General features: G+C 56.6%; 9 protein-coding genes across 9 annotated transcripts; 5 read left to right on the top strand and 4 right to left on the bottom strand.

The window, feature by feature from the left end:
* Positions 1 to 403: 403 nt before the first annotated feature.
* On the top strand, positions 404 to 1,401 carry MFIFM68171_08838 (Aminoglycoside phosphotransferase domain-containing protein; the record flags this gene model as incomplete). The annotated part of the gene is made up of 3 exons (XM_071064257.1): positions 404 to 1,087; positions 1,210 to 1,305; positions 1,369 to 1,401. The coding sequence occupies 3 exons, from the start codon at positions 404 to 406 to the stop codon at positions 1,399 to 1,401; spliced, it is 813 nt and encodes a 270-aa protein (XP_070920358.1).
* A 1,255-nt stretch (positions 1,402 to 2,656) lies between these two features.
* On the top strand, positions 2,657 to 5,354 carry MFIFM68171_08839 (Phospholipid/glycerol acyltransferase domain-containing protein; the record flags this gene model as incomplete). Its single annotated transcript, XM_071064258.1, has 4 exons — positions 2,657 to 2,823; positions 2,891 to 3,486; positions 3,546 to 4,804; positions 4,866 to 5,354. 4 exons carry the CDS (start codon positions 2,657 to 2,659, stop codon positions 5,352 to 5,354), a joined length of 2,511 nt encoding a protein of 836 aa, XP_070920359.1.
* Positions 5,355 to 5,569: 215 nt separating this feature from the next.
* asa1 (Astra associated protein 1 Asa1) lies at positions 5,570 to 7,055 on the bottom strand (the record flags this gene model as incomplete). Its single annotated transcript, XM_071064259.1, has 3 exons — positions 5,570 to 6,445; positions 6,510 to 6,753; positions 6,829 to 7,055. 3 exons carry the CDS (start codon positions 7,053 to 7,055, stop codon positions 5,570 to 5,572), a joined length of 1,347 nt encoding a protein of 448 aa, XP_070920360.1.
* Positions 7,056 to 8,382: 1,327 nt separating this feature from the next.
* Positions 8,383 to 10,753, top strand: MFIFM68171_08841 (Adhesion and hyphal regulator 1; the record flags this gene model as incomplete). The annotated part of the gene is made up of 4 exons (XM_071064260.1): positions 8,383 to 8,791; positions 8,879 to 10,064; positions 10,136 to 10,526; positions 10,595 to 10,753. The coding sequence occupies 4 exons, from the start codon at positions 8,383 to 8,385 to the stop codon at positions 10,751 to 10,753; spliced, it is 2,145 nt and encodes a 714-aa protein (XP_070920361.1).
* An 826-nt stretch (positions 10,754 to 11,579) lies between these two features.
* MFIFM68171_08842 (Pseudouridine-5'-phosphatase) lies at positions 11,580 to 12,647 on the bottom strand (the record flags this gene model as incomplete). Its single annotated transcript, XM_071064261.1, has 2 exons — positions 11,580 to 12,567; positions 12,631 to 12,647. The coding sequence occupies 2 exons, from the start codon at positions 12,645 to 12,647 to the stop codon at positions 11,580 to 11,582; spliced, it is 1,005 nt and encodes a 334-aa protein (XP_070920362.1).
* Positions 12,648 to 13,441: 794 nt separating this feature from the next.
* On the top strand, positions 13,442 to 14,397 carry MFIFM68171_08843 (Tetratricopeptide repeat protein 1; the record flags this gene model as incomplete). The annotated part of the gene is made up of 2 exons (XM_071064262.1): positions 13,442 to 13,567; positions 13,639 to 14,397. The coding sequence occupies 2 exons, from the start codon at positions 13,442 to 13,444 to the stop codon at positions 14,395 to 14,397; spliced, it is 885 nt and encodes a 294-aa protein (XP_070920363.1).
* Positions 14,398 to 15,017: 620 nt separating this feature from the next.
* On the top strand, positions 15,018 to 16,709 carry NMD3 (ribosome-binding protein; the record flags this gene model as incomplete). Its single annotated transcript, XM_071064263.1, has 3 exons — positions 15,018 to 15,097; positions 15,150 to 15,218; positions 15,278 to 16,709. The coding sequence occupies 3 exons, from the start codon at positions 15,018 to 15,020 to the stop codon at positions 16,707 to 16,709; spliced, it is 1,581 nt and encodes a 526-aa protein (XP_070920364.1).
* Positions 16,710 to 17,074: 365 nt separating this feature from the next.
* MFIFM68171_08845 (uncharacterized protein) lies at positions 17,075 to 18,352 on the bottom strand (the record flags this gene model as incomplete). The annotated part of the gene is made up of 2 exons (XM_071064264.1): positions 17,075 to 17,527; positions 17,975 to 18,352. The coding sequence occupies 2 exons, from the start codon at positions 18,350 to 18,352 to the stop codon at positions 17,075 to 17,077; spliced, it is 831 nt and encodes a 276-aa protein (XP_070920365.1).
* Positions 18,353 to 18,629: 277 nt separating this feature from the next.
* On the bottom strand, positions 18,630 to 19,672 carry ESF2 (RNA-binding ATPase activator esf2; the record flags this gene model as incomplete). Its single annotated transcript, XM_071064265.1, has 2 exons — positions 18,630 to 18,969; positions 19,032 to 19,672. 2 exons carry the CDS (start codon positions 19,670 to 19,672, stop codon positions 18,630 to 18,632), a joined length of 981 nt encoding a protein of 326 aa, XP_070920366.1.
* Between the last annotated feature and the right edge of the window lie 252 nt (positions 19,673 to 19,924).

The following is a 19,924-nucleotide window of genomic DNA, read 5'->3' on the forward strand; positions in this document are numbered from 1 at the left end:
TCGCCTTCTCGGCCAGTGCAGCGTAATCACGAGCACGCCCTTGACAGCGGTCACAGTGGGTCTGATGCAACCTGGATGTGTGAAACCAACAAGAGACTAACTGAGCGAGCAGGATAAGGTAGGCACTAGGCGACTCGGGACATTCACGTGCTGCATAGAGCCCACAGAAAGGGAAGGTGCGCAACAGCCTGTTGGCGCGGTACGAACACTAGTTATGCTACTGATTGGGAATTGATCTGATTGGTAGGTTTGCTGTTACCGCATTTTGGCACCGCATCGGGGACACCTGCAAACAATCGGGAGAAGGGAAGGCTGCTCCCATAAGTCTATCATTCTGTCAATCTGCAACTTCAACCTGCCCACTAAAGCTGCGCTTTGCACGCCAATCACTTCACCTTGCATCATGCCTCCCGTTGCCTCCGACAATGATCTCCACAAGTTGCTCAACACGCCAACGAAACAAGTCAAGCGTATCAAGACGTTGGTGTCCGAGCATCTTGGAAGCGTCTCCAAGCGCGTGGACAGGCCGCCCATGCAGGGGTTGTTCAGCCGGACCTTCTTCGTCACGCTGGCTGACGGACGCGAAGTGGTCATCCAATTCCGAACCGAGAAACTGGATCTCGACGCCTTCAAGGTAGCCAGAGGCGCCCTGGGCTCCATCGTCCCCGATGCTGTGGCTCTCAAAGACGGAGAGCTCGAGCATGAGGGCGTCTGGGCTTACTCCCTCGAACGTCTACCGGGAAAGATGTGGGTTCACGGCGTCGCCGGCAAGGGTGCTGAGGGCCGCATAGCCGTCAACAGGTCGCTCGGGCGTGTGCTCTCCAAGGGCTGCCTTGCTGACAACAGCGGCGAGACTGTGTCAACAAAGATCCGGCCCCATCTTGAGGCCATATTGGCCAGCCCACTGGAAGAGGTTGCGACATACCGACCCTTGCTACAAGGGTTCCTTGACAAGCTGAACGAGATCAGTAAGCCACCGCCTTGGGTCTCGCACTACGACCTCAACGACGTCAACGTCCTTGTCGACGAATCCTGTCAAGTTACCGGCTTGATAGATTGGGAATTGTCAACGCCGGAACCATTCGCTGTGGGTCTCGGCCGCATCCACACCCTAGCTGGCGAATACACTGGAGGCGAATTTTGGATGCCTGACGAGTTCGAAGTTGCTGAACGAGCCTTTTGGGAGGAGTTGTTGCTGGGATGTCCCAGAAGACTCGTGGGATGTTGGAGAAGAATATCAGTCTGATCCAGGACGCAGTTATTCTCGGCACGCTCTTGGACACCTTTTTCTGCGAGGATGGAAAAGTAGGCTGTGGCGGGGTATCAATCAAAGCCCTTCCCAAATTCCTTACATATCGGATTCCCCAGGTACGGGGGGATGAGCCTCCGTACAAGGAGTAGAGCTCTCGATATGGGTGATTCATACCGGGAAGCAGGACGTGGCCACGAGAGAGATTCAGATACAAAATTGCAGAAACTCATTGAACAGTATGATCGCATCTTGTTCGAACCGCGCAGTTGAAATCCATTATCAAGAGCAGAGACATTGACCGGCAATTGTCACTCTAGAGGGGAAGCACACGTCACAAATTGGCAACCATGCTGCCATGTCGTCAGGTCCTCTATTGGTTAACAAGCAATGATGTTCGGAACTGAGACTTCATCTACCTTAGCCCCGCCGCTAGGGCCCGTTCAGGGACGACGAGGAACCGGTCTATACACTAGAGATCCGGGACACGTTGCCCACACATCAATTAGGAGCCCATACGTATTTTTAATACAAGTATAAGAGTCCGGGATTGTAGTGATGCTCATCTTGTGCTGGCTGTCGTATAGTTGTTGCTTGGCAATATTACTCGCCAAGCCAAGGTTGCAAAGGGGAAGGCCTTCCAATTCAAGGCCTGGTGAGTAACTCAATGATCTAACTTGATATCAAGTTAAAGTGTTTCCTCCTCATACCTATCGAACCGAGCAACGCGAGAATTCTCATTTCTTCGGTAATCAACGGAACCTACAATCGCCATGCACTCGTGGCTCTCTTCTCATGGTGTTGTGATGCGCCTGTTCTTATCTTTGTTCGTGGCTCGCCCGATAGCCTGCACCCCTGGAACGCATGCAGAGGATTCCGGTGTGACGATTCTGTTGTTCGCAACGACCTTGGACCAGCTGGCGTGTTTTGTCTATGCGATATGATTGGCTTATTGCAGTAGGTCAACTGTACAAAACTGGGCCGACAGGTCCAAACGGTACCCCATGCACGCCCAGCAGGTAGTGGGCCCCGCTTCGGTTCCAGTACCCCACCATGCTCTGTGGGACAGTGGCTTTTGGTTGGGGCACGTTCCACGTCCCTTGCTCCTGGACCGCTGAACCGGAATCCTTACGGCAGGAGCCTCGGGAATCACAAGACAACGTCACAACGCAGGCCGTAGACCGCTCTCGGAGTCAAATCATGTGTTGACATGGGATGAAACCGCCCCAAAATACCGCGAGTTGCGCCCAATAGCAACAGCTACTTTTTGGAAAGGAAAGGCCGCACACCCGCAGCTCAATTGCGCCAGGCAGAAGGTGTTCGGCTCGAGGGACTTGAACGCTGCTTGGCGGAAACGGTACAGCTCATATACGATCGAAAAGGAAGAAGCACCAGACACCAGCAGCCATGCCCGACGATAGCCATGACTCGGCGCCCGACCTGCGCATTCTGGGCGACCGGATCACCCTCCAGCCTAGTGGCTTTGTCGAGCCGCCGCCGAAAACCGCCGGGGAGGAAGGCAAGGAGGAGGCACTCATGAAGAACATGGCCCGCTTCCGGTCCGAGCCATTACGGTACTACCGCCGTTCCAATATCCTTTCAATTGTCTTTCGCTTCGTCAACTGACCCTGCCTGCTCCAGTTTTCTCCGCGAAGTATCACTCTACGTTTCGGGCACTGGTTGGCGCGCGTACGACGATGTCATCGGCCAGCCCATCTTCTACTCGGGTTTCTCGGAGCACATCAAAACCCAGGTCATGTCGGCGGCGCTCCTCCAGGCCAAGATCTCGCAGCTGGCCGACATGCGCCTCGCCGTCGAGGAGAAGGAGGGCTTGCTCAACAAGGACGACAAGGACTTCATGCTGAAGCGGACACAGCGCCGCGCCGTGCTCGTGCAGAGCTTGCAGGAAGTGGCTGAGAGCTTGACAGACAACATGATTTGCAAGTTTGAGAGCAAGCCGTTCATCAGGGGCGCGTACTACCTGGTGACGCAGCTGCTGCTCAGGGCGTATCATCAAGGCATCCACGTGTCCAGCGAGGAGGTGCTGCGCTTGCGTGGCGTGGCCGAGCAGGCTGCGAAGAAGAAGCAGAGCATCATATTCCTGCCTTGCCACAGGTCGCATGTGGACTATGTCTCCTTACAGCTTATTTGCTACAGGCTCGGGCTAGCACTTCCTGTAGTTGTTGCCGGCGATAATTTGAATTTCCCCCTTGTCGGTAGCTTTCTGCAGCATGCCGGTAAGCCCCTTCCACCACCCTTACTGTTCATCATTCCACATACTTACTCCGCTCCAAAGGAGCCATGTACATCCGCCGATCCTTCGGCGACGACCAGCTCTACACAACCGTAGTCCAGTCGTACATCGACGTCATGCTCCAAGGCGGCTACAACCTCGAATGCTTCATCGAAGGCGGGCGTTCCCGAACCGGCAAACTCCTCCCGCCCAAGTTCGGCATCCTGAGCTTCGTCCTTGACAGCCTCCTCTCAGGACGCGTCGACGACGCCATCATCTGCCCCGTGAGCACCCAATATGATAAAGTGATCGAAACAGAAGGGTACGTCACAGAGCTGCTGGGCGTGCCCAAGAAGAAGGAGAACCTGGCCGACTTCCTCACTGGCGGCTCCAGCGTGCTGTCGCTGCGCCTCGGCCGAGTGGACGTGCGGTTCCACGAGCCCTGGAGCCTGAGAGCCTTCGTCAACGAGCAGATCGCGCGGCTGTCCAAGGTCCCCTCGGCCGTCAGCGTCGACTGGCGCGACACGCAGAATCAGGTGGTAAGGCAGAAGCTGCTGCGCACGCTGGGCTACAAGGTGCTGGCCGACATCAATGACGTGTCGGTGGTGATGCCGACGGCACTGATTGGGACGGTGCTGCTGACGCTGCGAGGCCGGGGCGTGGGTAGGGCGGAGCTGGTTCGGCGAGTGGAGTGGTTGACGGAGAGGGTGAGGGCGAAGGGGGGGAGAGTGGCTCATTTCGGGAACGCGCCGCTATCGGATGTGATTGAGCGCGGGCTGGAGGTGCTCGGGAAGGATCTCGTGGGTGTGGTGGAAGGGCTGGCGGAGCCGACATATTATGCCGTCGACCGGTTCCAGCTGTCGTTCTACAGGAACATGACGATCCATCTGTTCATCTCGGAGGCGCTGGTTGCGGCGGCGCTCTACACGCGCGTCAAGCAGGGCGGCGGGCCGGCGATCCAGGACATTGCCTACCAGGATTTACACGATCAGGTCTTATTCCTGTCGTCGCTCTTCCGGGGGGAGTTTATCTACTCTAGCGAAGGGCTGGCGGTGAACTTGGAGAGGACGGTGGTCGGTCTGGAGATGGACAACGTCATTTTCATCGAGAGGGATGAAGAGGGCAAGATTACAAAGATTGGTCTTTCAGACGCTGAAAGGGCGGCTGGGCGGGAGAACTACGACTTTTATTGCTTCTTGATTTGGCCATTTATTGAGGCAAGCTGGCTGGCAGCCGTGTCGCTTTTGGGCTTGTCTCCCCCGCTGGGTCAAAAGGATGATATCTGGATTCAGGTGTCCAAGGCGCAGGAGAGCGCACAGCTTGTACGGTTCCCCTCCTCCAACCATGTGTAGCCTCTCAACAAAACTAACAAATGTGCAACAGCTAGGGAAAACCCTCTACCACCAGGGCGATCTCAGCTACTTCGAAGCCGTCAACAAGGAAACCCTCAAGAATTCGTACCAGCGCTTCGAAGAAGAAGGCATCATCCAGGTCGTCAAGTCCAAGGACGTGCGCATCCCGCCCCGCCTGCGCGTGGCACCCGAGTGGCGGCCGAAACGTGACCAAGAGACGGGCAGGCTGCTCGCCTCAGGCCCGCTATGGGAATTCACGGAGAAGATCGCGTCGAGCAGGAGGGAGGGGAAGAACCGACGTGACGGTGCGACGGTCAGCACGAGGGTCGTGAAGTTGACAGATGAGCTGGGGAGGAAGCTGTTCGAGGAGGCTATGCGGGGTGATGAGGGGAAAGGTAAGGGGAAGGGGAAGGGGCCGATGGCGCCGGCTAGGTTGAGTAGCGAGGAGGAGAAGAGCCTGAGTCGGAATGTGCGGGAGCAGAGGAGGCGGAGGATGATGGAAGGGAGGGCGCATTTGTGAAGAAAACGTTGGTGTCCTTATTCATGGTCGGGTGGGTGGACGGGCTTTGCATACACTGTACATAGGGGAGTGTAATCGATGTGGGCTGGGTGGAGCGAGCGAGTGTTTTCTTTCTTAGGGGGTTGACGTGGGGAGCGGGTTCGAATAGGCCCTGGACATGGTGGCCATTGTTGTATTGTATTGTATCAACACTTTGGAAGGGGCCAAAGCGGGATTTAGAATACATCCCACAAGCTGACTTTGCCGTCCTTACTCCCTGCCGCCAGCCAGTGCGCCGTCTTCGCCTGGCGGATGCGCTTGTCCCTGACGGTCAGCTCGACGAGCTTTGGTACGGTGGTGAGACTTGTGCTGTCTCTGCCCTCTTGGGTTTCTTGGTTTTGGGAGGATCCCTCCGCAGGCGCTTCTCGGGTGTTTTCCGCGGCAGTCTCCGTCTCGATCTCGGCAAAGGCAGTCGCGTAGCAGCCGACCTTGTGCCACTTGAGGACAGCCACCTCGTTGAGTGTCTTGGCCGAATAGACGCGCACTGTAGAATCCCAGCCTGCGGTGGCGAATACGCGTCCGTCGGATCTTATTCGGAGGCTTTGTTGGCCGGAATGTTTGGTGTTGACGGTCTTGAGGGGCTCGGACTGGGGTCTAAGAGCGGTAGTTGTTGGCTCTGCTGGGGCAGGGCGGGTTTCGTTGGCAAGCGCGGCGGATAGCAGGGACTTCCCCGTGGTGGCGGCATCGGGTTTCGTGTTGCCAATGCTCTGGTCCTTGCTTGGTTGAGTCTCCTGAGCCTGCTTTGCCTCTTGGGCTGCGGGGAGCGGATGCTTGGCTATGATGGCGTCGGCGCTGGATGTCAGGAAGAAATCTCGCCTGGGAGAAATATCCAGTGATAGTATAGGCTGAGAGTGGCATTTAGCCTGGTATTTGGTATTCCAATTGCCACGGTCGTCAAGTTGCGCTACGGTTGCCTGGCCGTTCTCGTAGCCGGCGACCAAGGTTAATGTCTGCCCCTGATGGAACAGCGACAAGGCCATGACCATGCCATTCTTCTCCCCGAGTTTTACCGTATGGTACCGCGACTGCGAGGGTAAATGGAAGATGTCAATCTAGATTTGTCATTAGGAGCTGCGGAACTAAGAGACAAGACGGACGGAGCCAGGCGGCACTCACGGCCTCGGAGGCAAGCGTGTTTGGTACCGCAACGAGTATCTCGGACGATGCTGAAGCGGGTAATTCGGGAGAGACAGGGCAATACGTAAAGGAACAGAAGTTCATGGTATTGACCTCGAGCATATGCAGGATCCACGGCTGCGGCCGGGGTTCTGGAGAGGGGTCTAGCGGAAGACTGGTGCTCAAACGGCTTTCATCGTCTGCGCCGAGTTTCCAGATTACAAGCTTGTTGTCTCTTCCATGTCTGCCAGACGCGTAATCTCAGTAACCTTTGCTCTTTTCCTGTTTCAGTGTGCTAGAGGCACCAGTAGCAACCTACGTGATCAGGCGGGCCCGTCCCCAGCCGGCGATGCCCAGGATGGCGTTGGTGTGGGCCTGCCAGACGACGCGAGGCCGCATTATAGTGAGATCCCATGAGACAACAAAGCCATCGGCATCGCCAGTCAGGAGGCGCTCGTTGCCGCACGCGAAGGCCGCAGCGTGCACCTGAGCCTTGTGGCCGCGCAGAATCGATTTGGGATGTGCCGGGCGGGCTTCGGTCGTCATTTTCTCCTAAAGAGGCGGTTCTGGAATATGGCGATCACACAGCGGCATGGCCGACCCGACAGTCGGTGGGCTTCAAGCCGAGACCCGGGCTGCAAATTGATCTGCGGATTTCTTCTAGAAGGTCAGCCGCCAAGTTGATGTCCTGCTTATCCGTCTTCAATGTCTCGGAGGTTCCCGATGGTGGATGCTGGCTGCTGGCACCCTGAAAGAAAGACTCAGCCCCACATCTGATTCCAATTCCCCCCGCTGTGACGAAGCCCCAGCATGGATTCTACCCCAAACCTTCGCACTGCACCCGAACCCTTGTCGCAATGGCTTGGGGCTGGTCCCGGCTTGCGATCGTCAGAAGAAACAACTCCCAGGGGAGCCATCATCAAACCATTCGGCCCAGGCTCCAGAGCCCAGCCTCTTACCGTGCCTCTTTATCCGTATCTTTGTTCCGCAGCAATCGAGAAGCAAAGAGTGTCATACCCCCGTCCCTGACCTAGAGATGCCAGCCAGCTTGGCCGAACCGGGATCGGTGATCAAACGGAACCGGGTGCAGGGATAAAGTCCCCAAAGGTATCCGAACATCACATAACATGTGCCTCCCTTCCGTCTTGGAGTACGTAGAGGTATGCAGCTGTCTTGGGCTCGAAAACCCTTCTAGAATGTCTTCCTCGCACTCAAGACGTCGATCCTTGGATCAACATCCCCCCCACCAAATGCAGGGGTTTCGGTCTGAGCCATGGATTCGACGCAACCTTCCCCTGCCTGCAACGGGAACCGTGCCCCTTCGTCTTGGCCAAGACCTCACCTGTCCCAACCTGCTCATTCATTCTTTCCGTCGTCGCGATCAACGTCGCCTTCGCTATTGTTCACGCCTCGATTCGAGGCAAGACTTGGGCAGAGCCATTCTGCTTCGGCTTTTCCATCTGTCACCTGATGGCTCCAGCCCCGCGCTTGCACCTACCTGTCTTGGCCTGCATTGTGTGGCTGTGGCAGCTTCAACAGTGAACGCGCCATCCTCTGCCACTGATAAACTGCTTCTCGTTTCTGCGCTCAGAATTACTGCTGGAAACTCGCCGCATCTCGCCAGACTTGGCCGGACTCATGGCTTCCTCCAACTTATCCGGAATCCATGACCACAAGAACTCGCCTTCGGAACAAGCGCGCTCGTCGCCACCAGCGGCAAACATAGCCAAACGTCTCTTCTCACCATCTCAGGTGTCTGCCGTCTGGCCTCCGGGCTCATATTTATTGACCCGGCCTCTAGTCGCGCATGATGGATCCTAGTCGACTTCGTCAATCGCAAGTTCACACCCGCACAAACAGCTCTCAGTCCCAAATGCACCTGGAGCCCCCGTATCCGGAGGGTGAGCAGCTGCCGCCTCTCGCCACAGTCTCCGGCGGCAACCATAGGCCCGAGGCCCAATATGACGCTTCGCCGGCGAGGCGGCAGGGGTTTCCCAGGATAAGACTTCCATCAACTCCCCGTATCAAGACAATAAGCCGCGATGGCAGCAGCACTGGCCGCAAGCCGGGCCTTTCGGCAAGCCCCGTGGCTGACAAATCTAAACGCGTACGTACGGGGTGCTTGACCTGTCGCGAACGCCACCTCAAGTGCGATGAGGGGTTGCCGGACTGCAACAACTGCCTCAAGAGCAAGCGCGAATGCAAACGTGGATTGCGTCTAAACTTCATCGACATTCAAGTCAAGGAGCCCCCGTGCATGGCCCCAACAGCAGAATGGTTAGGTCCGTCGCTTCACCCTCCAGCTACTCTATATGATATGTAGCTAGCTGTACTGGGTGTGTTAGATGCTAACTTAAGTCAACTTCAAGTCAAAATTCAAGACGAATCCCGGCAGGTTGCGTCTGAATACAAGGGCGGTCTCGAGCGGTACTCAACGCAAAGCGAGCATCTAGGTGCGAATGCGGTGAGAGGCTTGCCTTTACATGGAAATAGTGATCTGTTACTACTAGATCCATCCGTACCGGCACCTGTACCGCAGCCCGGCCTCGCCGCATTTGATCGGGGTGTCTTTGCGTTTGCTGCATTGTCTGATCACAATGCGGTCGCAGAGACGCCCAGCTCGCATGTCGAACTCGCCGCAACGCCCGGTGGGACCACCACGGGCGAGCGCGACTACCTGAGCTCCGAGCAGGAAATCCAATTCTTGCAGGTGTTCATAGACGAGGTGGCGGTGTGGATGGACTGCTTGGACAGAGATAAGCACTTCGCCAACGTAGTGCCATACTTGGCACTCAAGTCACCGATGATGCTCAACGCGTTGCTCGCATGCGGCGCCAGACACCTAACGTCATTAGGCGCATATCACGGCGGGCAAGCAGACTCCTACTACGACACGGCCACGACATTACTGTTACAGAACCTTCAGGATCCAGATCACAATAGGGACGAATGTGCCATCACGGCTGTCATTCTCAATGTGTGCGAGACCATGACCGATAATTCGAGGCAGCGCATAAACCGCAGCGTTGATGCACGTTTATTGATCCAGGATTGCGGATGGGATGCAACATCAGTAGGCCTGGGAGCGGCCTGCTTCTGGGTCAACATCAACATAGAAGTGCTCAACTGCATTTCCTTTGGCTGTCAGACTGTCTGGGATCCGGATCAATGGGGGATGGATTTGGAGTTCATCCAGGGGGTGTCTAGGAGCGGCAGCCACAGCATCATAGGAGACGATGACACTGGAGTTGCCCGACTTGAGCGTGACGGCGTCAGTCATCCAGCACTAGATGACACCCCCCAATTCGGCGACGAGGAGCTCTGGGTGCAGCGCATCCTTTACGTCATGGCCAAAGTTGCCAACTTCCACGCCGATATACCCCAGTTCCAGTCACCGTCTCCGCACGACGAACAGGTGCGTCAGCAGAGTCGGATCTCGGAGTGGAATCGACTCAAGGCCATGTGCGACGCTTGGAACCGTAACTGCCCAAGGTCGATGCGGCCTTACGGCTACTCTCCCGCACCTTCGACCAGGTCCCTCTTCCCCAATGTATGGTACGTCGACTTCAACATCCTCTCTTGCCTTCTCTTCCTAGGCATTCCCAGACGCTGACCATCTGTGACAGGCTCATCAAGCGTTCTGCCAAGCTCGGGCGGCTCTTCTACCACACGGCATTGTCTCTGCTAGCACAAGTCAACCCGCTCAGCCCACCCGATAGCCGGGAAAACCGCACTTTACAGGAACACCACGCCCACCATGTCTGCGGTATAATCGCGCACACAAGCGATCGCGCCGTCGCCTCGGTCGCTATCCGCGGTCTGGCCCTTGCCAGCACCGTGCTGGCCAACCGCCGCGAACAAAACGAGATCATCACCGTCCTAGAGCGGATTAGCCGCGATACTGGATGGGGTATAGGGAAGATCACGGCCGACTTGAGGAGGGCATGGGGCTGGAAAGACACAACAGCCCCTCCACTAGCAATTTCCAACATCACTTCGCTTCCTTCCGCCACCGGGGTACTCTCGAGAGATGACACCTGGGGCAGCGGCGGGAAGATCATAGACAGAGAAGCGACGAGGACTAGGATTCGGACGGGAAGCGAACCCGGATGGGGAACTTTGAGGCCTTCCTTTCTCCAGTCCTCCCTTTCATCTGCACCAACGCCATCAATTCCGCGGCAGTTGGCGCCTCTGGTGGAGGCACGCTCATTGTCTCCGCCAGCCGGGTCGCCCGCGGATTTTAGTCATCATGACTATGCCTATCAAGGCGCCTATGACCGACCTAACCCGGCAAATGGGTTCAATCGACCACTAGGGCTTTGGTCGGGATAGACAGACCCCGCTTATTATTTGTATCGAAGATTGACGGGGAAACCAGCCCCGTATATTTATCCATCTCCCAAGGTCTTAGGATACCCAATTCACATCATAAATGCTATGATCCACCTAGATATATCTCATGTATCTCTTCGAAAGCTCGATTCCTACACGAAGCGCTGTGCTAGGGCTCCGTAGGGACCCGCGTGCTAGCCGTGACTGAAACCGTTCCACTGCTAATTCGATCAAATATCAGGATAAAGAGAGAGATATCACCCCTGAGGGGGTCAAAGCATTAGGACGCGCAGCTCCGTACTATGAAATGCGTGTGATTGGTATGTATGCTCTATCTAGGTCCGGCCCGCGAGTTCCCTTGTCTATCTAGGCAACTGTTGATGGAGTGCGGAATGGGAAAGACCCCCAAAGCCGCTAAAGCGAATGCTAGTCTATGCCGTGAAGATTTTAGATCTTCCACGTCTATATGAATCACGACCTTGGTGTGCGGGTCCTCGGGCATTCTGCTTTGCCCGCTGTAGCTACCCTCTTTTGTAGGTTAGATAAAGCCAGGAGAGTTGGTCAAAAGAAGCAAAACTATGACGCTCCATCCATCTTTCCCATCCCCGACATGAGCACATCTCCGAGAGATGATAATGGCTTCGAGAAGTCGGCATGGGCCAGGCATACAAAACGGATGCCCACGTCTCAAACCCGCCGCCGCCGACTGCAAGATTTGGCGGTACCCGCTCGAATGGCTCAAGCCGCATCCGCACCACCGGAGCCCTCCACAACCTGCACCACCTCCCCATTCTCCACCGCCGCCCCCTCCGCCATACACGCCTCCTCCTCAACCTCGACGGGCGGAATCACCATGCCGTACCGCTCGTAGGGGAAGTCCACCAGCGTAGGGAGGTACTCGGCCCAGCCGTCGCCGAGCTCGCCGAGCTGGTGGAGATCGACGTCGCCGGCCTCGCCGGTGCGGCCGGCCAGGACCTCGGCCTCGCGGCCGGCGTACTCCTTCTTGAGCATGGGGTGGGGGCACCAGACGACGCGCATGCCGGCGCGGCGGCCGGCCTCGACGCCCGGCACGCTGTCCTCGAACACGAGGCACTCCTCGGGGGTGATGGGCCGCTCGCCCGCGGGGAGCGAGTCGTTGATGGTCCGCAGCGCCAGCAGGTAGATGTCGGGCAGCGGCTTCCCCCGCCCCGGGGCGATGCGCGCGTCGTCGCCGAGCACGCGCCGGTGCGTCTCGAACACGCTGAAGAGCTCGCCCAGGTGCGCCGTCTTGAGCCGGAAGTTGGCCTCGTGCGACGAGGTGGCCAGCGCGATGTGCACGCGGTGCGGCTGGCGGGGGCCCGTCGGGCTAGTGTGGCTGCCGTTTGTCGCCGCGGTGGAGGAGGAGGAGGGCTGCTGCGCTTTCTTGACGTCCCAGTAGCGCGTCCGGCCGAGGTCGCTGAGCAGCCTGGGAATCCCCGGGAGGGGCTGGGTGCCCGGGAAGTGCTGCGCTTGGAGCTTGTAGTACTGGTCGATGTACTCCTCCTGGCTGATGGGCAGCTGCGCCCAGTCGTGGAAGAGCTTGTTGGCAATTGGGCCCGGACGGCCTTGGAGCTTGGCCTTGATGCTCCACGGCAGCTTGGGGCGCTGATACTTCTCCAGGACCAGGTTGATGCAGAGCGTGTACAGATCCTCGGTGTCGAGAAGCAGCCCGTCCATGTCAAAAAGACACGCGCGAACGGGAGGGAAACTACGAGATACCGACCGTCAATGCTTAGGCCCGGGAGATGGCTGCTAGCGAAGAAAAACCTACTCAGTTCTAGGAGCCATGGTAATCTGCTGTGGCAGAACTAATGTCACTTCCGGGAGAGATTCGGGTTTCAGAAACGCAGGCGCCCTCGATCGTTGACGGATAATGAGGTTGAGGCTTGGTGAGATGGTGGGAATCTGTATGATTCGTAAAGTTCAAACTTTCCCAAGACTTATATAGCTCCCTCGAGAAACAACACAAAGGGAGGAGATCACCGAGGGGAAGATGATGGATCAAGAAAAAGTTGAAAGCTCCCCTGCAATGCGGGGCACCCTGGCCTCAGGCTCTGACGCGCTAGCCAGAGAGCTCTTTTCTAACAACGAAATTTCCCGACACCTAGGTGGCTCGTTAGGGTCCTTGTAAACGGCCGTCCTCGGGCCGTTTGACCCCTGAGAAGCAACACAAGCAGCCGAGGATGTCGCGAGATATGAAGGGTGCAAGGAGGTGTGTTGAGCTCGGACGAAATGCCGTCATGCCCGGGATTAGCCGTGTCACTGACACCCTGGCCATCGTGGCTACACTAACTGGAACAAGTCTAACGCTGCGTAAACGTGCCGGAACCCAAAACGGTGGATTGCCAGCGGCTCATCCCCGAACCACTCAGGAGATGAGAAGCCGCACCGTGCGCGGTTTGGTGGGAAATCGTCTGGCATGTGAAAGGTCGCAATTGATTTCTTGTGTTACAGTCCACGGTTGGAGGCGATTGGAGACGATCTCACCGGCCTTGGCTCGGCGTATCCAGACCTTATCCCGCATCCCAAGGCAACGCCCCGAACCAAATCCGCATCCATTCGGCACGCTAAATCTCCGCACGATGGTGATCAATGACGACAAGGCTCCGGCTCAGGCTACCACAGAGCCCAGGCCGCCAAAGCAAGCCAAAGATACGGATGCAGAGGAAGACGCACAAATCGAGAGGTTCTCGCCCGAGGAAGAGGCTGCAAGTATACCCTACAACGCAGTTTACTGTCCAGCTCGTCGCACACTAGCTGACCCCTCCACTCTCGTTAGTCCATGGTAGCCGAGTCCAACTCGCAAAAGACCGAAGCGAACACCCTCTTCTCGTCAGGCAAATACGATGCTGCTATCAGCAAGTATGACGAGGCTCTCGCCGTATGCCCAACCTACCTGGACTACGAGCTGGCCGTCCTGCGATCCAACATTGCCGCCTGCCACCTCAAGCTGGAAGAATGGAAGGAAGCCGTCAACAATGCCACCACTGCGCTAGACTGCCTCGAACGGCTGGAGCAGCAGGACAAAGCGAAGGAAAAGATGAAAACCGAGGAGATCAAAGCCGCCGAAAACGACGTCCCTGAGGCAGAAATCGTCAGTGCCGGCGCCGCCAAGGCCGGCCCCGCCTTGCCGACAAACCCGGATGATGACCCGTTGGGAGACGCCCACCGGAAACGCCAAGAAGACATCGCTCGAATACGTTCCAAGGCCTTGATGCGGAGAGCGCGCGCGAGGAGCGAACAGGGCGGGTGGTCAAACCTTGAAGGCGCGATTGAGGACTACAAGCGGCTATTAGGCATGGGAAACCTATCGGCAACCGACAAGAAAATCGTACAGGCGCAGCTCCGGGCACTGCCGCCACGCGCCAAGGCAGCTCAAGAGCAAGAGACAGCCGAAATGTGGGCTAAGCTCAAGGACTTGGGCAACGGGCTACTCAAACCGTTTGGGCTAAGTACGGACAACTTCAAGATGGTCAAAGACGAGAAGACAGGAGGATACAGCATGAATTTTCAAGGGGGAGCAGGGAGCACGACTTAGGCGGATTGCGCAACTTTGGTGTTCTCTTGGAGACCTGGGCTCTATACCGCATTGATCTGGCCGAAACACTCTGCACGGTAACGACTGCTCGCCCGTCGAACTGTACGGGAACCAGGGGCTGGCGCAGATATCCGTGCCCGAAGAGACGCATATCCGCGGCCTATGGCGCCACAAGGGGCACAGCCAAGGGAAATACATCCTTACGCTGGAACTTGCCGACTCGACTTTGGCAAAGGATTGCTATGACTCACACCCTCTGCGTTTGCCCGTAAACATACCTCCTCAGTCTTATCCTGTCGACACGTCCAATTGTCTTGGACGTACCGTTCCTGGTAGTTGCCCTGCCAAGCCCGCTAAACGGTGCCACAGAGTGGCCCACAAGGCCCCACAGAACCGATAAACTGCTTATCAACCAACGCGGGGCGATTTTTGTCTTAAAAATCTCGAGGCTCAAAGTTGCCCCGCTGTTTGGCGCTGGAATAAACGTCCGCCGCCTGCTGCGCGCCTTCGACTGTCCTCGTAGCCTTCCGGCAACTCGTATCTGATATCGCTCCCGTCTGAAAGGGAGGCATCTCGGGACCAACATTCGACATCAGCCAAAGCATCTCGACGCCGACACCATGGATCTCGACACACCCATGGGTCTCGATGGCCCCGTGGGCATGGCCCCGATGATGGGCACCGCGCGGACCGGCGCAACGTGAGTTTCCCTAGGCGCGCCGTTGCTGCGCTGGAAGCTAAAGTGCTCGTAGAATCCTCTGCTGCAACTGCGGCGCTCCTATTGATGGCACCGCCTCTGCTGGCGCCCTGTGCTATGACTGGTAGGTCTTGTTCCGCAGTATTTGGCCACCGGAAACCAATGGCTGACGTGAAATTGTAGCATCAAGTCGACTGTTGATATCTCCCAGGGTATACCACGAGAGGGCACTCTACACTTCTGCCGCGATTGCGACCGATGGCTCCTCCCCCCCGCGAGCTGGGTGACGGCCGCCCCCGAGTCCAGAGAGCTGCTATCACTCTGCTTAAAACGGTTACGGAATCTGGGCAAAGTCCGAATTATAGACGCGCGGTTTGTCTGGACGGAGCCGCACTCCCGCCGCATCAAAGTCAAAATCACCATCCAAGACTCGGTAGCCGACGGCGTCCTGATGCAGCAGAGCTTCGAGGTGGTCTATGTCGTCGCCACCCAACAATGCCGCGAGTGTGCGAAATCGTACACGGCCAACGTCTGGCGGGCAGCGGTGCAAGTGCGGCAGAAGGTGACCCACAAGAGGACATTTCTCCTCTTGGAGCAGTTGATCCTCAAGCACCAGGCCCACCGGGACACGATAAACATCAAGGAGGAGAAGGACGGCATCGACTTCTACTTTGCGCAAAGAAACCAGGCCGAAGCTTTCATCCACTTCCTAAAATCCGTGGTCCCCGTCCACGTTAAAGATTCGAGGCATCTTATCTCGGCGGATACTCACACAGGCAACAAACAATACAAGTTTACCTACTCGGCCGAGATCGTCCCGGTGTGTAGAGAAGACCTAGTGGCGCTACCACTCAAGCTAGCAAAACAAATCGGCAACATCTCCCCGCTCGTCCTCTGCTGGCGGATAGGTACATCGGTCAACCTCCTTGACCCGAACACGCTGCAGACCGCCGAAGTCAGCTCCGATGTCTACTGGCGAGCGCCATTCCAGCCACTCGCCGGAACGCCCGATATGGTGGAGTTCATCGTTATGGATATCGAACCCACAGGCCAGCGCAAGGGCAAGTGGCTGCTCTCTGAGGCCCAAGTAGCTAGGGCGTCCGACCTGGGCGTCAACGACAACACTTATTTTGCGAGGACGCACATCGGACATCTGCTGCGGCCGGGAGACTCGGTTCTGGGGTACATGCTCACCGGCACGAACTTCAACTCGGCGGCGCTCGATGCCATCGAGGAGTCGCGAGCGTACGGGTCGACTATCCCCGACGTGGTGCTCGTCAAGAAGCACTATCCGAACAAGCGGAAGAATAAGAGGCGCAACTGGAAGCTGAAGCGCATGGCCAAGGACGAGGGCGAACTGCTACCCAAGGCGGCCGACCAGGAGCGCTTGGAGGCCGAGTACGAGATGTTCCTGAGGGATGTGGAAGAAGACGAAGAGCTGCGTGCAGCGTTGGCGCTGTACAAGAATCCCAAGAAGAAGAAGCAGCAGGACGCGGATACCATGAGCATTGCCGAGACGGAGATGACGGCTGGAGAGGAAGACGGGCCAAAGATCAACATGGACGAGCTGCTGGATGACTTTGACGAGTTAGAAATTCAGGACCGTGAGGCTTGATGGGATTTTTTTGCGGAGGGTTTTGTAGAACAAGTTAATTTGTGATGACCAGTTCTGCATCTCTAGGACTAGCCCTTCTATGAAGACAGTCACCTAGACTACAAATTGGTTCGATCCACAGCAAATGACGCAGACATGCCGCATTCGTGTACCTGGATTCTTTGCCCCCAGTAGAATGGTTCGGCTTTGAGCAATGCTGCCGTTAGTTGCTCTCGCCCGTATAGGCACCTGAGTTGCGATCAGAGCAACAGCTAGGAGCCGGGACCGCACAAGCTCAGCCATGTTTCGTAAGATCATCCATCCGCTCTTCAGCTGACCTGCTGTCGGTCACGATGCGGTTGGACGCTTCCCGGCGTCTTATCACTCTATCTCCCCGTCTTTGTTAAGTTGCCTCTGGAGAGGTTGAGGGGAGCCGGATAGTCTGAACCGCCGGTGCATTGCTCTGCGACGACCGGCGGCCGCTTATTGCCCAAGATGGGGCTGCCGCCGACATCGCCGCTATCCGTGTCTTCGATTGTGGGAGCGATGGCCTGGAGAAATATGTCCTCCAGCTCCACCAGCGTAGGATAGGCCCTGGGCGCCTGACGGATTTCGGGGAGCGGCTCGCCATGTCCGCGTAACTGCCTCGTGAAGCGGTTCCGGAAGCTGAATTCGCTGTGGAGGGGATCTGTTTGTGTTTGAGCGTGGCGGGTGGTGGGGCCGGTTGAAGTGGCTGGTCTGCCCGTCGGTATAGCTGCGTCACCGTGTGGGCCGCCGCGGGTCCTGACCGACTCCGGAGACGCGCGGAGGGTTGGCATGTCGCTGATGGTCGCCGGCACCTGTCTGGATGCACGCCCTCTACGTCTCATCGTCCGTAGGACGGATCCGGATCGCTGGGAATAGGCGTGATATGCCTGTCTTGGGGACGGCGTGGCAATAGGCAGTGAGTTCGCTCGATCGACGGTGCCTAGAGATGTGGAATGAGTGGTACGAGGTCCTGGCTCCGACTGGCAAGAGGCGCTGGACACATTTGGAGTAGACGGTCGTTTAATGTTGTCAGTGAAATACCGCCCGTCTGCAGAAGCAGCTTTATGAGAACTCAAGCCGTGGTCTAGACGATTCGGTAGGGATGCCTTCATCAAGGACGAGTGTCTTGTACCATGTGAGCAAGCGGCTCCCTGAGGCTGAAGAGAGCCTCCTGACCATGATCCCAGTGGGCTGTTGTCGTTACTGCTACTCTCCGCTCGAGAGGTTGCTGCCGACTGCGAGTGGCCCCCTCGACTCACCAACGCACCTTTGCGCGGCTGGTATAGGGGTCTCGGAGACGCTACAAGGGGAATTCCCAAGCGCAATGCTATGACACACTTCCTGAGAGCCGACTGCGTCTTGATGAAGGGTTCCGTCCGCCAAACCTCTAGGTGATTCCAATCCTCCTGGTACCTCGACATGATGAGCAACTCCATCGGCGAACCTCTACCGTCCAATTCCTCATCAAGGAGCCTCTTGATATAGCCCTGGAGCTCGGCTACCTCCTCGTGTGATATTCCGAGTGTTCGAATGGCTGATTGGATGTCGTCAGGATGCGGTATGTTCCCATCATCCCAGGGCGAATCTGGCGGGCCTGGAGCGTTGCCACCCATAGCACCTCCTTCGGGGAAATGCATTTTGACTTTAAAAGGCCGTGATATGTTGTTCCCAATTGCTCTGACCCGCAATCCGACTTGAAGAGAGGCGAAAGGCATCTTGTCCTTTGGTGATAGGGGTTTATAATGGGCTGCTGCTGATGCTGTTGTTCCAAACAAACAAAGATGGCTTTCTATCTTGAAACAGAATCAGGAAGCATTCAGTGCCATCGGGTATACGCACAGGAGGAAAGAAACCATTAGAAAATCTGACGGAGCCATAATCAAGCCGTTTGCTCGGTTCCCGCTCCAAGGCAGATCAGAAGATCTTGCTGAGCACTCTCTGGACTTGCTCCGGCTGCGTTTCGTCCTGTTTCCTCTTCTTTGCCAGGGGTATCTGTTTGAATGTCCGTCTCCTCTCCTGCCTAGGCCCTCCATCAAGTGTGCCAGCTACCTCTGCACCGCCTTCCTCCTCTTCCTCCTCCTCCTCAGCAGTCTTTTTCCTCTTCGTAGCCTTGGACTGCATGCCGTTGAGTACCTTGGCCCTCTCCACGTTTCGAACGAACTCCTTGTTCTCTCTGGTTGTCTTGCTGATTTCGGCGCGCATTCTGCTGGCTCGCTCGGCGTTCTCGGCCGCGATCTGTTCTGTCAAATGGTGCCTGGTGTCGGACGTTAGCCTGGGATCAAAGCCGCCGCAGCTGCTAGAAGGATGCAAACGCACCACTTGAAACCCTTCAAGTACTTCAGCGCCCACACATCGTCCCGATACCAGCTAGACTTCTTGCCGCCGATAGTTTGTGCGTTCAATAGATCGCATGCTTTCTTGGCGTCCTTCTTCTTCACAAACTCGACCCAGCCTTCCGTGTAAGACCGCTTCTTGTTGCCGCCGTTGCGAACGCGGCGGCTGTGCTCGAGGGGATCTTCGGGCGTCAGGAAAATCCTGTTGATCTTCCCGTAGGGTTCGAGAAGCGAGCGCAGTTTCTGCGGCTTCATGAATGGTGGAATCCTTGACAAATAGACCACGCCCGATTTCTTGATGGCTGCCTCGGTCGCAACGAGGTTCTTCTTTGTGATGGGTTTTGATACATCGGGAAGCTCCAACTTTTCAGATTTTTGCCGTTCTTTCGTCTTGCTCTCTCCTGTCGGCTCTGCCGTGTCTTCCTTCAGCTCTGCGCCGCCGACATGGCTCCGATCCTCCTCTTGGTCGCTGAATTCTTCAGCATCACTATCTTGAACTTCTACTCTTTGGCGCTTCGAGCTCCGTCCGCCCTTCTGCAAATCATCTTCGGAGTCGTAGTCGGGGCCGGCGTCGTCATCACTGTCGCCGGCATCGAGAAATTGGCTTCGTTTCTCGGAGGACATGCCGAGGGTTGTGGCCGTAGTAAAAAGACTCTGGAGGTTTGGATCCGGAAGACAAAGAAACGGGCTGGACTTGCAGCATCCAAAAATTCCGGCGAGTTCGAAAACGGTCCGTGCACAATTCTGCAACGACTCTCAAGAATGTACACTGCTATCAAATTGGAACCATGTCTTGCCAGCCATTTCATAAAGAATCAGGGACAAAGGTGTAAATCTACTGTGAACATCAGTTAGGTCTGTCTTATACGTTTTGAT

The sequence above is a fragment of the Madurella fahalii genome (genome assembly GCF_045866475.1).
Source record: "Madurella fahalii IFM 68171 DNA, scaffold_5, whole genome shotgun sequence".
NCBI classification, from domain to species: domain Eukaryota; kingdom Fungi; phylum Ascomycota; class Sordariomycetes; order Sordariales; genus Madurella; species Madurella fahalii.